Raw genomic sequence first — 17,874 nt, 5'->3', positions numbered from 1 at the left:
ACTTGAACTGCTAAATGCAGTCCTTGACTATCGCCAGCTCTTTGATTATGAGAAAGTGTATAATTCAATTCTGTACGTATTCTGGAGTCAAACTTATTTGCCACATAAAACACACAATGTTTATAAATCTCAACAGAAGGCATGGATGCATCTTGAGATACTCGTGATGCCACAGATGGCCAAAATGTTTGCACGGCTCACTCCCCTTCCTCCAAGCACTTGTCTCTCCCCACATTGACCTCATTACCTTAAACTAAGATGTATTAACTTCAATATTTTAAGTTTCAATTTCGTCATCCAAATTCTACTTTAACACTTTTCATTACTTTGATCAAAGTATATCTGAAAACATTCAAAGCTGTTAGGAGTCAAATGTTCAGCTGCTTTAGCAACTCCAGAATCAACTATGACACGTCCTACATAATGCTGGTAAGCATGACTAACTGATTTAACAGGCAACGTAGAAACATAATTGAGGCCTGGGCTTCAAACATACTTGATTTCCCCCCCTTGTTTAAATACACACATCTTGCATCAATCACATAGTCTGCCATTCTGTTACATAGCCAGGGACTTACTGGAAAAGAGACTACTCTTTTCTGTACCTTGGGGGCGGGGGGACAGAAGGCACAAGTCAGATCTCAGCTTTGCTGATTACTATTTTCATCTCCAAACATTTTCGTGGTCTATTTTTGTGATTTCATAGAAACAAAATGTTAATATTCTCCCTGACCTAGATAAAACAGATTATGTGCTGCTGCTATATAGCAAATCCATTCTCAGTGGTACTAGCAGCTGCACACCTGGGGCTGGGGAGAATCTCAGCCATTTTATTACCATTTGAAAGAATTCTAATTAGGAAATATATGATTGTGAATATTTACTGGTCAGAGGAACTATCACATTTCACAATTAATGCCAGGAATTAATTAACAGTGCTTTGTGGATTATCCAGTTGTATTTTTCTTGTACATAACCTTGTAATAGGTGGCTACTTATATACCACCTCTTACCACCTTGTAGACGGTGATGTAAAGCTACTGTTTTGATGTTTACAAGGTACAGAAGTTTGCCCCTTGATTTATAAAAGTATTTATATATCAAGGGGCAAATTTCTACACAACAGTAGCTTATAATCATCAAAACAAATACTATATTGTTGGCTAGTAAAGTCACCATAATTTAAATGATCTGAATTTGCATCCTGATGTTTATTGTTTGTTCATTTTTAAATCCCTTCCTGTCTGTCATCAGAAGTATTAAAGTTACCTGAAAATTACTGTATACCATATTTCCACACATTAGACTAAAATAAATTCAATTCTACTTTGACCTTTTAAATTAATCTACAACTTTCACATCTTGAACTTACATTACTAAGATTTAGCTGACAATATGTACACATGCTGTCTCTCTCTCACAGGGATGAACCATGTTAAGCACTTTTATGTCCTATTTCATTTCAACACGGAGTTAAGCATTATTTCATTCTCACTGAAATAAATTGAACTTGGAAGGTGGTCAAATTTGGATAGGCCTGTGCTCTTTCTTCTCTAGTTTACAAATTAATAACAAACATAAGGAAAGCTGAACAAAGACATACTATCAAGGACAAAATTCCAAATACAACATTATAAATACAAAAATGCAACACTATTTAATGGCCTCTGTGCCAGATTAAAGACATCACACTACAAGCATAGCACAAAGCAAAATTTAAGTCACAAAACCGTTTTCCTCTGGTGCCTATAGGATAGTGGAATAGGCACAAGGCAAACATGGTTAGGAACGGTGCTCCATAACTGGAGTACTGTTACAGAAGATAATCCGCCTTCAATAATTACCTATTGGTCCTTGAAAGTGGGAATACTCAAAGTAAGGCCTCAGCTGAGGATCTCAGTATATCTTCATTTGAGAGAAGGCAGTTCTTCAAATATTTCAGTGCCAAGTCATTTAGGGCTTTACAGGACAAATGAGCACTTTGAATTCCATTCAGAAAGAAATGGAAAGCCAGTGGAAATTTCTCAACAGTAAAAGATGATCAAGCAGCAGGTCCCACTTAATCTGACCATTGGCAGACCTACACATAATTTATTATAGTAATCCAATGGATCCAAGGCATGGTTTTGTTTCATGGGAAATTAAGTCACCTCAATACTTCTTTATGCTTCTCCAGGCGCTAACAGCACTATTATGTCTCCCATAATGGTTTAGCTGGGACTGGGGGGGGGGGTAATTTAGCAAACATTGATAAAACAATGGTGGAGAGGTCACAGTTCTACAGTTAGTGCTGTTGAAAAATTCTCAGAGATTAATCAACAGTGTTTAAAACCATACAAAATAATACAGAAAGCAACTATGCTTGCCTACTTCCCAACTACTGTATTGACCCAAATATAAGCCGCACCTGAATGTAAGCCGCACCTTTAGAATTGGAGGGGGGGGGAATAAAAAATACTTGAATATTCCTCACTGCTCCTGGCTGCATGCTGGGTGGGGGTGGGGAGCACTCTCGAGCTGCCAGCGGTCTTTCCCCTTCCTGGCCTTGGGGAAGGGGGGGGGACTACATGCGGGGCGGCCACTCTTTGTCCCCCGCTCCTGGCTGAATACCGTAAGGTCGCAAATATAAGCCACACTTTAACTTTTCAAAGTCGGAATTTGGGGGGAAAATGAGGCTTATATTCAGGCCAATATGGTACTTTAAGCACTAGAAATAGTATCGGTGTCACAGAAATGCGTTTACATGGTAACAGAAGAAATAACCAACTGTGTATATCCCTGGTTATTTTACTGGAGGTTTTTGTACTGTATTTTATATTGTTTACTGAAAGAATATTGTTATATTCTTTACAGTGAAAGAAACTCCCTCCCAAATATACTGTTTGTGATGCAGGACATATTGACCAGCTTTTATTCCCCTCTTACATGAGCTCTGCAAGTGCGGCTTCGATTGAAGTGCAGAGTGTTTGAGGACCGGGACATTCACAGGGAAACCAAAATGCTTGTTTACAAAGCTATTGTACTACCAACATTACTATATGCTTGTGAAACATGGACAACTTATAAACACCATCTCCAACTCCTTGAAAGATTCCATCAACAGTGTCTCTGAAAAATTGTACACATCACTTTGGAAGACAGGCAAACTAATATCAGTGTACTGGAAGAAGCAAAGATCACCAGTGTTGAAGCAATGATTCTTCAACATCAACTTTGTTGGACTGATCATATTGTGCAGATGCCTGATTATCATCTTCCAAAGCAACTACTCTATTCCAAACTTTAAAATGGAAATGCTGGTGGTCAACAAAAGAGGTTTAAAGACTGTCTCAAGGCAAATCTTAAAAAATGTAGTATAAACATTGACAACTGGGAAACACTGGCCTGCGAGCACTCCAGTTGGAGAACAGCCTTTACCAAAGGTGTCATGGGCATTGAAGACCTCAAACTCAGGACGTAAGGGAGAAACGTGCTAGAAAGAAGGCATGCTTGGCAAATCCACACCACTATCAACTCCCGCCTGAAAACCAATATCCCCACTGTGGAAGGACGTATGGATCCAGAATTGGCCTCCACAGTCACTTACGGACTCATTGTTAAAACCATGTTTATGGAAGACAATCTTACTCAGCTACGAGTGATCATCAAAGAAGAAGACATGTGTGAAGTTCACATGATGGACTCTCCTTCATTGGAAGTTTTTAAGCAGAAGTCAGATGACCATCTGCCTTGGATACACTTTAGCTGAGATTCCTGCATTGCAGGGGGTTGGACTGGATGACCCTTGGGGTCCCTTCCAACTCTACAATTGTATGATCCTGTGTCTCTAAAGTTACATATCAAGCAATTTAGAGTGATATATCTGTTCTGGCGATGTATGAAGAAACAAGAGAAAAGGGAGGAAAACTCCAGAAGACAAGGCGATGGTTAGGTGATGGCTATTGTGGGGAAAGAAATTAATCCTCTGCTCCTCAGTCTACATAGTTTTCCCTCCCTCTTTTCATGTATATCAGTGGTAGGGAAGCTCTGGCCCACAAGCCTATTTGCTTATTTATACAAGATTTCTTGCCGCCTCTTCACTGTAAGGTCTCAGGAAGAATTATAGCGATATTATCATACAATTAAAAGCAAGTAAAACGGTTTATGCACAGTTAGAAAAACAATTCCTAGCAAAAGCAGCACAGTTAAACAGGAGAGATAGGTTCCATAACAATAAAATCCTTAACTGTCAAAGTCTGTAGTGACTGCAGCCATTCAAATGTTGCATAACAAACGGTAGGTATGCCAATGACTGTACATAATGCTATGTTCCTCTTAGTTAGCCCAAAGGTAAAGAACAGAATTCTATTAAAAAGCATACAATAAATATGAGTTAAGGTTTTTTCATTTAAAATCCTGTCATGAACACTACCTTAAACTCCAAATGTAAAACAAAAACTCAGGATATAGTATTTGTACAACTTTAAATTTCTAGACCTGACAGTAAAGAGATCGGCCTGAAAACAAGTGGACAGTGCTAGGGGAGAGGTGAATATGATATGTAGGAATTTGAGTGTCCTACATAGCTCTCTTTGCCTCATGACCTCCAGAAACAGAATATATGCAGGTCACAGGGGCAATGAATCTGGTTGGTGACATTGCTACCAGCATGCACGCACAGGTTTCTCTAGTTTGTGTAGTGCAAACTTACTTAAAACAGTAGTTTCACCAGCAGAACACTCCCCTCTCCAACCAAAAGGAAGAATTTTTGAAATTGCTTTTAATAGGCTTTCTTTTTTTTCCTGTATTACCTCAGTAAATGTTAAGGAAAGCAGATCAGCTTCACAGAATACGTCAGCAAAGATTGTAGCAGATGTGAAGGGGTGGGGGGACATGAATCCAAAAAACAACCCTCACACAAAATCCAATTTAAGCCCAATTTTTCTTTTTCTCACATTCCTGCTGGAAGAGACTCCTGAGGAATACACTACACAAAAGAAAAATAGTCCAGTAAGTTCACAGTTAGGGGCAGGTCAATGTGAATATCAAAATGCAAGGAAGCAATAGTACGGCTGCAGCAGAAAATGGGAAGCTGGCCAACAGCTCTGCCTAGAGTCTAGTGGCCTTTGTCTCTTCTCCCTCAGCTGCTATCTAGAAGCGGCCATCCAACTATTGCTTCTGTGGGTTGTTGTTTTGTTTTAATTCCTTTTTTATATAATAATATTTATTCGTTTTCCAACAAATTAAACACAACACTACAAAAAACCAAAAAAGAAAAAACATACAACAATACAATACAATACAAAAAAACAACAACACTGCAAAACACTAACATACATCTAACAAAACAAAACAAAAACCATTTAAAACACAATCCAATTTCAATATCTTATCTTTCTTTCACTAATTTCCACAACCTCCTCACACCTCCCTTTTTGTATTCCACTTCTATTAATTGTTTCAGCAATTCCTTTCCATCTTCCTCTGTTTTCTATCCTATAATTATCTTAACACATTCTAACCTTATTTTTCCCTTTAATGCTCTATTAATCTATTTATACTTAATTCCTTATAACATTTCTACTAAAGCCATATAACTTCATTCCAACATTTTTCTAACATTCATTAATTTTACAGTATTTCTGTAAATAGTCTTTAAACTTTTTCCAGTCTTCTTCCACCGACTCTTCTCCCTGATCTCGGATTCTGCCAGTCATTTCCGCCAATTCCATGTAGTCCATCAACTTCATCTGCCATTCTTCCCTGGTGGGTAAATCTTGTGTCTTCCAATATTTTGCAATGAGTATTCTTGCTGCTGTTGTTGCATACATAAAAAAGTTCTGTCCTTCTTTAACACCAATTGGCCGACCACGCCCAGGAGAAAGGCCTCCGGTTTCTTAAGAAAGGTATATTTAAATACCTTTTTCATTTCATTATAAATCATCTCCCAGAATGCCTTAATCCTTGGGCACGTCCACCAAAGGTGAAAGAATGTACCTTCAGTCTCATTACATTTCCAACATTTATTATCGGGCAAATGTAGATTTTTTCAAGCTTAACTGGTGTCATGTACCACCTATAAATCATTTTCATTAAATTTTCTCTTAAGGCATTATATGCCGTAAATTTCATACCTGTGGTCCATAACCGTTCCCAGTCAGCCATCATTATGTTATGTTCAACATCTTGTGCCCATTTAATCATAGCTGATTTCACCGTTTCACCCTGAGTGTTCCATTTCAACAGCAAGTTATACATTCTTGACAAATTCTTAGTTTTTGGATCTAACAATTCTGTTTCCAATTTTGATTTTTCTACCTGGAAACCAACTTTTTTGTCCAATTTGTATGCCTCCATTATTTGATAATAATGGAGCCAATCTCGCACTTTGTTTTTCAATTTTTCAAAGCTCTGCAATTTTATTCTCTCTCCATCTTGTTCCAGAATTTCCCAATATTTCGGCCATTTGGCCTCCATATTGAGTTTTTTTCTGTGCCTTCGCTTCCATTGGTGACAACCATCTTGGGGTTTTCCCCCCTAACAAATCTTTATATCTTATCCTAACATTAAGCAATGCTTTTCTGACAATATGATTTTTAAATGCTTTATGTGCTTTTACCTTGTCATACCACAAATATGCATGCCAACCAAATACATTGTTAAAACCTTCTAAATCCAACACTTCCGTATTTTCAAGAAGCAGCCATTCTCTCAGCCAACAAAAAGCAGCTGATTCATAATAAAGTTTAAGGTCTGGCAGGGCAAATCCACCTCTTTCTTTAGAATCCGTTAATATCTTAAATTTTATTTGAGGCTTCTTGCCCTGCCAAACAAATCTAGAAATATCCTTCTGCCACTTCTTGAAACAATCCATCTTATCCAAAATTTGCAATGTTTGGAACAAAAATAACATCCTTGGCAGCACATTCATTTTTATCACAGCAATTCGGCCTAACAATGATAACTTCAAATTTGTCCATACTTCTAAATCCTTTTTCACTTCAGTCTAACATTTTTCATAATTATCCTTGAATAAGTTCACATTTTTAGCAGTCATGTTAACCCCTAAGTATTTCACTTTTTTAACCAATGTTAGTCCTGTCTCCTCCTGAAACTTCTCTCTCTCATTCATAGTTAAATTTTTCTCTAGAACCTTGGTTTTCATCTTATTCAATTTGAAACCTGCAACCTGTCCAAATTCTTGAATCAGTTCCAATACCCTTTTAGTACTAGGTTCTGGCTCCTGTAAAGTCAATATTAAATCATCAGCAAATGCTTTCAATTTATACTGTTTAGCTCCCACCTGTATACCTTTAACCTCTTGATCCTTTCTAATCATATTTAGCAAAACCTCTAGGACCGATATAAAAAGCAATGGAGAAATTGGGCAACCTTGTCGTGTCCCTTTTTCAATCTTAAACTCTTCTGTGATCACATTATTCACAATTAATTTTGCCTTTTGTTCTGAATAAATTGCACCTATACCATTGTTTTGTTTTAATTCCTGATTGCCTCGCTTATTATGATTTATACTCTTCCTATCAAGCACATTATTGGGGCAGCTTACAATTAAATATTGAACACAGGGCACAATACAAAACAGAAAGCTAAAAACAGCAAGTTCATAGAAGCAGCATACATATCAAAATAACTGAATAAAAACAGAGGTGTTAAAAGGACAGTGAAAATCAAATCTCTTTACTCTGTTCCCATTGCTTTCTGCTTTCCTACTCCCTTTCCCTCTCGAGGTTGTGTTCTCATCCGTACCACAATCTTTCCTTCCTCTTGTTACTCAAAAGAAAGTCCTCGAGTTCAATGGTACTGACTCTCATGTGCACATGACCATCACTCACTGGCATAAAGGCAACCTATTTATCCCATCTCATCCAAACACAGCCACTGCCTACAAAGCCTGCAATGTGTATGGCAAAAAATAGCTCATACACCACCACACTGCTGATTTACTTCCTCAAACTAAACTCTAAAGGTTTTCTTGTTAGGAGCTTCCTTGATAACTATCCATAATATAGATATAACCAAACACAGGCTAAAATGACTGCCAAGCAAAATGCTTACATACTGTTGCATAAAATGCAACAAATTCTCTCATATATCCACTTCTGACTTTCCAGAAACATTTGCTTACATTTTTCAACAAATCAAGTTGTAAGAAAGTTATTTTCTTCTAGAAAGACAAACATCCAGGTGGTGATAAATTACACATGCCTCATGCGAAGTTTCAAGCCCAGTTTAAATATGCAACACAGCCATATGGAGGTTGCTGCATGTGGCAAAGTGTTTGTGGAGTTTCCTAAGCAATTCCAGACATTTCTCCCCACAAAGTTTTTTTTTTTAAATGAGGTTTTAAAGTAGCATAATGAAAAAAATCTAGAATTGTATACAAAGTTGTAACCTGGCTGTCCAGCCACATGCTCCATTAAGCTGTACGTGAATGGGTCTTAAGGCTTTGAAGAAATGTGTTCTCTAAAATTAACAACTTAGATTAAAATACCAGCTATATGAAGTTTGTAAAAACTACTTTTTAAGTATAGAAGTGTCCAATACAACATTTGAAGGAAATATTTTTGAATAGAAATGATACAACACTCACAGAAACTATATATCATCTTCAAATAACCTGCAACTCGCAGTTCCAAGAACTTTTATAGGACTGTTTTGGACAGCTTATTATCAATTTAATAATAATAATAATAATAATAATAATAATTTAATTTATATCCCTTATATTATTATTATTATTATTATTATTATTATTATTATTATTATTAAACCATGGGCATAGGCATGATTTATTTTTTGGGGGCAGGCTTTATGTTTGGGAGGGTAGAATCAAGTTATCTACAATGCAAATCATCAGTTAGTTAGGTATTATTATTTATTTACTTAGAGAGGCAGCTCCCCACCCCCACCCCTGGCTATGCCCATGCTATATCACACCACCTGATAATGACTTTAATTCAAATTATACAACAACAGCAACAATTCAAGTCACATCCTGCCCCTCTTCCTAAGGGATTGGCACTGACCCTGCAGAGCAGATGGCCAGGAGCATGTTTTTGGTCTCATTACAACAGCCATCACTTACAATGTAACTTGGAATACAGTGACCACCAACCAAGCAGCCAGCATCAACCTGCTTCCCTCTCCTTGTCTCCCATTGGCTTAAAACCTGGACCATAAACCAAACAGTCAAGGCTGCATAGAGAGATTCTAGTTCCTGTATGATATAGGAATCAAATCAAACCCAAGTGTCAAATTACTTAAGTTTTATTAAAGAAGACTAGAAAGGGGGGGGGGAGAGAGAGAGAGAGAGAGAGAAGAAAAGAACAGGAGTGTTTCCAGTGAAAGAAGATGCAACCGTTTAATGGTCTACCTAAATCTATGTTGAGCAATTTAACACAGCAAAAGCATTTTTGTGGTAACCCAGGGTCACACAGTTTGTGCCCAGGGAGTCTAAGGATAGTAGGGGAATAACAAAGAATGCAGGGAAAACAATCCATGTTTTAGGAGGGTGATAAGTGACAACAGATGAAGTAAACCAGCAGAATGGAGGGCTGCCTGGGGCTTGGTGTATACTGTATGTAGGCAAGTAAACACCAAGAAAGTTGATTAAAGCCAGGAATCACCCTGACAAGGGGAAAGATGGTTAATCTTTCCCAGTGAGACAATCATGTGGATTTAAAAGAGGATTGTTTAATATGTGTCATGAGATGCTTCACATGATTTATTTTTATTTATTTAAAAATATTTATAGGTCCCCTTTCTGAGAAAAATTCTCTTATGGCAGCTTACATAGTAACGACTTAAATTACAGCTTCAACAATAATGGAATAAAAATACACTACAATATTTTATTATTTAACTGGACTTGTTAGTTGCTTTTAAAAAAGCTAATACAATCTCAAAGTGACTTACAGTATAATACAAAATTAAAATCAATATAAAGCTAAAAATATCTTCAGGAAAAGAAAGGGCTAAGCAGTAAACCCTACACAAATCTGGAGTGGAGTCTCTAAGATGGTGGGTTGGCGCTTTGCACACCTCCTTCTGGCAACTCCTGCAACCAGGTTGGTGCCAGATGTATTGCTCATCAGTGAGGTTGAGAGTGGTTTTTTGTTTAATCTTGGCAATGCAGAACCTCCATACCCACTGCTCAGGCTTGTGCCCCGGAGAGGTCACTTTGGTGCTACTAATGCAGCGGTTTGACTTCGCCCCTGAAGGCGCACTGCATTGTCTCTCAAGATAAATGGATGCCAACAAGGACATGAAAAAGCAGGCTAACATACCTTACCCACTAAAAGAGGCCACACAATGTCTAAATGCTCTATTAAAGGCCAAAAGCCTAGCTGAAAATAAGTGTTTTTGCCTGGCACCTAAAAATAGCTAGTGATGGGAGTCAGGCAATGCCTGGGGAGCGTATGACATACGCAGGGAATCACCTCTGAGAAGGATCCCAAGGTTTGTTCAAATAGAGAGAGGTGGTCCTTGAGGTAGAGGAATACAAAAATGCACAAGGCTTTGTAGGTCAAAACTAGCACTTTCAGTTGAGCCCAGAAACTAATTGGTAGCCAGCACGGTTCTGCCAGAATTTTATATGTTCTGGTTTTACATTTCTCACACTGGTCAGCAATCTGGCAATCAAATTCTGCACCAGCTGTAGTTTCTGAACCATCTTCAAAGGCAGCCCTGCATAGAACATGTTGCAGTAATCTATCTTAGAGGTTATCAGAGCGTAGATAGCAGAGTTTAGGTCAGGCATGTCCAAAGACCGTTTCAGGGGCCTGCTTAATCCGCCGGTCTGTTTAATCTGGCCCCTGTGGCAGTTTATTTCCTGGGGTAAAATCCTAAAAAAAGCTTCACAACTTCAACCCTAAAAAAGGTTAACAACTTTGGTCCTCACGGCCCTTCACTTCATCAAACCTGGCCCTCCTTGAAAAAAGTTTGGACACCATTGGTTTAGGCTGTCCCTCTCCAGATAGGGTGCAGCTGGACCACCAACTAAAGCTCATGGAAGGGACTCTGCACCATTGAGACCACTTGAGCCTCAAATGACAGTTTGTTTATTAAATCTGTATACAGTGGTACCTCTGGTTACGTACTTAATTTGTTCTGGAGGTCCGTTCTTAACCTGAAACTGTTCTTAACCTGAAGCACCACTTTAGCCTATGGGGCCTCCCGCTGCTGCTGTGCCACCGCTGTGCGATTTCTGTTCTCATCCTGAAGCAAAGTTCTTAACCCAAGATACTATTTCTGGGTTTGCGGAATATGTAACCTGAAGCATATGTAAACTGAAGCATATGTAACCCGAGGTACCACTGTACTGTCCCTCATCTGAAAATCACATACAGGGTGGCTCACAGAATATAAATGCAAAATGAGAATGCAAAATACAGATATAAAAAACCCAGTCTATTATTGTGGCAAGACATCATTTCAGTACTGCCACATCTGCAGATATAAAGGAGACAAAGTACTGTATGTCATGAGCATATTGCTGACAACTTGCTCCGAAATTCTGTATGACCCCCCCGCTCCTGTTTCATGCTGATATTAAACAGAATAGGGGATAAAATTGATAAAATTGAAGAACCCCACACTGAAGGTTTCATACAATACTCCCTAAGTGCCATTCTCTGAAAACGACCACCCAAATTGGACCAGAACCATTACAACACAGGGCCAACCCCCCACCCCCAAGCTCAAACAGCCATTCCAAAAAGATACCATGGTTGATGGTAAAAGCCACTCGAGAAATCAAGCAGAATTAACAGGGACACACTTTCCTTAAATTCTCTTGGTATACCAAGAAGCCAAATAGGCACTATAAAGTGGGAGAGGGCGATCATGTCAATGTTATGGGCTTTTTGCATATTCCACAAACCTGCCAAGGATTCAACAGGAGCACCAGTTACATTCTACTAAACACCCACACCAACAAGCTAGGAATGCTAACAACAGTAACACATGCAGTCCAGAATATAAGACACAATTTCAGCAAAGCCATCAGCTAAAAGCAGAACCATAACTAACAAAAAAGTTGTGCAAGCATATATCACTTGAAACAAACAGGTATTTAAAGCCATCCTGAAGGACCAGTGTGTGGCAGCTTTCTGGACATCTTGTGGCCACAAATTTCAGAGTAGTGGGGCCAGCCACAGAAAAGTTCCTGCCCTTCATGTTTACTAATTTCACTGATAGTGGTGGTGGGCAAATGAGGAGGGCCTCCCACATTGATCTTAATATAAAGGCAGGTTAATATTGGTGTAGGTGGTCCTTCAAATAATCCTGACACAAACTATTCAAGGCTTTAAAAATTAGAACCAGCACTTTAAATTAGGCTCAGAAACACACTAGTAACCATAGAATCACAGAACTGTGGAGTTGGAAAGTATCCTGAGGGTCATCTAGTCCAACCCCCTACAATGGCAATGGCAGATGGCCACCCAACCTCTGCTTTAAAACTTCCAAGAAAGGAGAGTCCACCACCCCTTGTGGGAGTCTCTGTTCCACTGCCAAACAGCTCTTATGGTCAGAAAGTTATTCCTGATGCTTAGTCGGAATTTGCCTGCCTTGCTCCCTTCAAGACTTGAGTAGCTGAATTTTTAACTAGCTGAAAAGCAATCAAAAGGCAGCCCCAGAAAGAGTGTGTTACAGTAGTCAAGTCTGGAATTACTGTGGCTAGCACAAAGCTCACCAGATAGAGCCACAGTTGGCACACCAGCTGATGCTGGTAAAACACACTCCTGGAGACTGCCATCATCTGAGCCTCCCTTTTGGTTAGCACAGAGTCCAATAAAATTTTCAAACTGTCTGCTCTTTCGGGAGAGTGCAACCTTATTTAAGAAGAGCTGAAAAGCACTTTCCCATACATGGCTTCTAGTTATGATAGCCAAATATATTGAATTCTTAAAGCAATAGGCTTTCTTGAAGCAGGTTCATGTCACAATTCCTCTTAAAATTAAAATCCTAAGAAACCTGTTGCCAAAAATACTGCTTTTGCTTTCAAGTAGACAAATATCCCAACCAATTACTGAAAAATATACTAATACTGCAGAAGCAAAAGAATCACAAATCAACCATCCTGCTGTCCTTAAATGGGACAGTTCCAAAATAGTTTTGAGACTGCAGCCTCAATCCACTGACACCATGGTGATTAACACAAAGAGAAATAAGCTTAATTTTTATCAACGAATGACCAATAATAATGTCAAATGTATTTTATAAAGCAGGGGTGGCCAACTCCCAAGAGACTGCGATCTACTCACATAATTAAAATCTGGCAGTGATCTACCCCCTCAAAGTTGTTGAGCTTTTTTTTTTTAGGGACAGAGGAGAAAAGCCACTCATCAATGGATCGCTGGGGAAACAAACATTCTGCAGATTGTGCAACAATGGAGGGTGGGGCCGGATTCTATTTTACCAACACTAAGGAAAGGGACCCAGCCATAGACAGTAGATTGCAATTGACCTCTTGGACATCCCTGTTATAAAGCTAAGACTGCGACCAGAGAATAGCTTTAGGATAATGAATTATTCCTAATACTAAACTGCTGTTTTTTCCAGTATATTATTAAAATCTTCCCCAGATATGCCACCAGGTCCTAAGAGAAGACCATTCAGAGAGCAGAAGTATCACAGATAGCTGCTCAATATCAAATTAGAAGAAGAACTATATGCAATTCAATTTAGCCAGATATGTTAGTTTTAGTAACAACTGTTTTCCTTACCTGATAGGGCTGAAAGGCACTATCTTCCGCTACAAAATCCAGCTGTTTGTCCACAAGAAATTCAACTGCAGTGATAGAATTGTACAAACTTTTCCCAACCAATGGTTTGAACGTCTGTGGACAAAATAGAAGCATTTAAACATTATGCTTTCTAAAGATCAAAGCATTCTATTTTTAAATTTTGTTCAATAACTATAAAAATAAACTTATCAGCTACTTGGATATATAATAGTATCTGAATAATTATTTAGATCAATAATTACATGCCCCCCTTTTAAACAGTAATACACTTCATGCATTATTTTTTTGGGAAGATTTTCAATCTCATTCCAAAAACAGGGCAGACTAGCATCACAGAATGAAATTGCTAATAGAAAACGGTTGAAGACAAGCTTCTGTTCCCCATATCTGTGCATTTTCCACCATATAATCTCTTTTCCTCTCCCCAATATGTGCCTCTGGCAGTCTATCACCATGCCCACTCTGCCACAATGTACTGTGTCATCAACAAATTGCTAGATTTGATAGTTTCTGTGTTTTCAGCACATACAAGCAGCGAAAAGAAGCCTATAAAAAGAGAACACATGCACAAGAGGCTGCAGAGGTGACAAAAATAGGCTTAACCCACCATAAAATTCCTTCATCTGCCCACAACAGATGGGGACAGACTGAATAACAACTTTAGGGCAGTCTGAGCAGGAAGGTGGCAACTTCTAAATTACAAAACAGGAAACAAGACTGACCATTGTGGAATCTTTTGGGCCAAAGTTTGTGAAATGATAAAGGAACCCAATATAAGGAGTTTCCTTAGCTACGATGATGAGAAATGTAGAGCATGGGCACCACATCAGCCCTCTGCAATTCACTCAGAATCTCAATGGCTCCATCCTTATTTTGATTTGGCACACTGTTGGGGGGACGTGCGCACACGCCAGGTTTCTATAGAAAACATGAACAGTGTCTCTCAAGGGGGTTTCCTAGGAAGGAGCATGGTGATGAAGAGAGTTTGGTTATAGAGGTAAAGCCACCTTTGCTGAGTGGAATATAAAGCTTGGTGGTTTGGACTGGTGGCCTGGAGCTCAGTTTTACAAGCTGTACCATTTCCCCAAGCGACAAGGGAAATACAGACGCAGATACAAGATGGTAAGCAAACAGAAGGAACAAAAGAAGGTCTTTCTTGTTTTCTGTTGTGTTTTTCCTGCCTGAGGGGGAGAATGAAAATGCCATTGCTGCCTAGGTTTCCTCCCTTGGTTTCAAATAGTACAGTGGTACCCCGCAAGACGAACGCCTCGCAAGACGGAAAACCCGCTAGACGAAAGGGTTTTCCGTTTTGGAGGCGCTTCGCAAAACGAATTTCTCTATGGGCTTGCCTCGCAAGACGACAGCCCATAGGGAAATCTCAGGGACAGCGGGGAAGCGCAGCGCGTCTTCCCCACTGTCCTCGGACCTCCGCCCGCCGCGCGGCATCGGAACGAAGCTCCGATGCCGGGCGGCAGGGGGGGAACGCCTCCTCCCGCCGCGCGGCATCGGAACGAAGCTCTGATGCCGGGCGGCGGGGGGGGCCTCCTCCCGCTGCGCGGCATCGGAACGAAGCTCCGATGCCGGGCGGCGGCGGGGGGAACGCCTCCTCCCGCCGCGCGGCATCGGAACGAAGCTCCGATGCCGGGCGGCGGGGGGGAACGCCTCCTCCCGCTGCGCGGCATCGGAACGAAGCTCCGATGCCGGGTGGCGGGGGGGAACGCCTCCTCCCGCCGCGCGGCATCGGATGGCTTTCCTGAAGACTTGGGGTGGGAGGAGGGTTTTCCTTCCCACCGCCAACATTCAGAATGCTGTTCTGAATGTTGGCGGTGGGGAGGAAAAACCCTCCTCCCACGCAAGCCCCGGGAACAGAGGGAAAGCGCTGCGCCCCTACCCCTCTGTTCCCGTACCTGTCCTGAAGGCTTGCGGTGCGGAGAAAAGCCCTTCTCCGCACCACCAGCCTGGCAAGCGGTTTCCCTAGGAACGCATTAATTGATTTTCAATGCATTCCTATGGGAAACCGTGCTTCGCAAGACGAAAAACTCGCAAGAAGAAAAAACTTGCGGAACCAATTAATTTCGTCTTGCGAGGCACCACTGTACAGGCTAGATATGGCTGTGAACACGAACAGCCCATCAGCTCCCAACTGTTGTTATTTTTAAAAAAACTGTGAAAGATACCCAGTAATATTTAGATGTGGTGTTCAACTACACAATAGGGTTGCAACAAAGGAAGTAGAACTTACAAATGGACTAGAACATGGGGATCAGAGATCATGTTCAAGATAATGACAGGCAAATTACTGGTATGTTTATTACATTCAACTAGAATATACAGTAGCAACTTAGAGACCAACTAAGTTTGTTCTTGGTATAAGATTTCGTGTGCATGAACACTTCAGATTTTTTGATTTTTTGATATATTTCGACCATGTCAGACCAAAATGGCTACCTACCTGAATCTATAAATAAAAATGTGCACATGCATCACAGAAGACGCAAGTAACATATGTTGGAAGGCTTTATGTACATGCCATCATGTTACATATACATTTTATCAACATGAATGTGTTTTCCCATAGAACAGTAATTTCATAGTTGCTAATCTGAATAGCGTTAGCATAAACCTGGCAGATGTCAACTAAGATATATATTTTTTGACATTAAAGGAGGGTCATGAGCATTTGTATCAATTCTTTAGCTGGCTAGGTATACCTATTTTAGAATTCCACAAGCAGTTTAAAACGCTTGTTTAAACAAACAAACAAACAAACAAACAAACAAAATCAATTTAAGAAGGTAGAGCAGAACTCCTGTTTGCTAACTTAATATAGTCAGAAATGAGTCTAGTAGTTAAAAATGTTCCTTGTGCTCAGCTGCTTTCCCCACCTCATACACCACAATAATTCACATCCAGCTTCCAGACACAGAATGGATGCAAAGATAAACAACAGTAACAATTTTGAAATGTTACCATGGAAACCCCCACAAGGGCACAAAATCTGCAGGCTGTGGGCCAAATAAACTCCTTACACTGCTCTTGGGAAGGCATTCTGTTCTCAGTAGATGGCCCTATAAAAGGTAGAATGGCTCAGCCTGATTAAAAAAAAGTAGGAAAAAACAAACATTTCCAACCAGAAGTCCTTGAGGCAACACTATTACAAGGACACCCCTTCCAAACAGTATTAAATAGCAGTTTGCTTCCAACTTTTTCTTTAATTGCTCAATTGAGCTGGTGTCCAGATATGAAAGGCGAAAAAGATAAGAGGAAATTAATCATTGTTTTCTTTAATTCTAGCACATTTGCTGTGTTAAAAACAAAAGGTTGTGAAGGCCTTTCAATTACATACTTCAAAACTTAATAATTTTCCTTGGATAAATGGGGAACTGACAACTTTTAGGTTTGTGGGCAGTTAAAGCTAATTGTCACTGGAAACAATATCAACATACAGATCAATAAATAATATTTTGGTTAGTGTGCTGCACTTGATAAAATCTGCATTACTACTATTTTATCGTACTTAAGTACCAAACTCTGTTTCCCAAGGCTGACTTCATTTCAAAGGTATTTGCCTTATATGGTGTAGTTGTTTAATTCATATATATACTACTGCCTGGAATAACTTGGCAATCTTCTTAAAGCTTCTTATTAATGGAAACTTTGTGTGCCAATTAAAAAAAAACCTAAAGACCTGCTAGTAACTAAATTAGTAGGCAAAATTCAAGCCACCTAAAGTACCATCTGCTCATCCACTCTGGTCTCCCTTTCCTATTGATTCCATGTCCTACTGTCTCATAGCCTCCAAGGTTCCTCCATTCCCTTTTCACATCAGTAGATAGGTAGCCGTGTTGGTCTGCCATAGTCAAAATAAAAAAATTCCTTCCAGTAGCACCTTAAAGACCAACTAAGTTAGTTCTAGGTATGAGCTTTCGTGTGCATGCACACTTCTTCAGATACACGTGTATCTGAAGAAGTGTGCATGCACACGAAAGCTCATACCTAGAACTAACTTAGTTGGTCTTTAAGGTGCTACTGGAAGGAATTTTTTTATTTTCACATCAGTTACTCCTGTCTCTAGAACTTGTGTAACATATCCCTCACTAAAAACTGATACAGATAGGTAGCCGTG

At 39.7% G+C, this 17,874-nt stretch overlaps 1 protein-coding gene across 4 annotated transcripts in view; it reads right to left on the bottom strand.

Moving 5' to 3' along the window:
- The window catches only part of JMJD1C (jumonji domain containing 1C), a 123,690-nt gene that overhangs the window by 46,815 nt on the left and 59,001 nt on the right, over window positions 1-17,874 (bottom strand). For all 4 annotated transcript variants that reach the window (XM_081190799.1, XM_081190797.1, XM_081190798.1 and 1 more), the window contains one exon: window positions 13,728-13,841. Coding sequence is in view for 2 of the 4 variants with exons in the window: in XM_081190797.1 (XP_081046923.1) it covers window positions 13,728-13,841 (114 nt within the window). In the remaining 2 variants the exon portion in view is untranslated. The remainder of the gene's footprint in view (window positions 1-13,727; window positions 13,842-17,874) is intronic.

This window comes from Podarcis bocagei (assembly GCF_964188305.1).
Source record: "Podarcis bocagei genome assembly, chromosome: 4".
Taxonomy (NCBI): Eukaryota; Metazoa; Chordata; class Lepidosauria; order Squamata; family Lacertidae; genus Podarcis; species Podarcis bocagei.
This window is presented reverse-complemented; position numbering and strand designations above follow the sequence as displayed.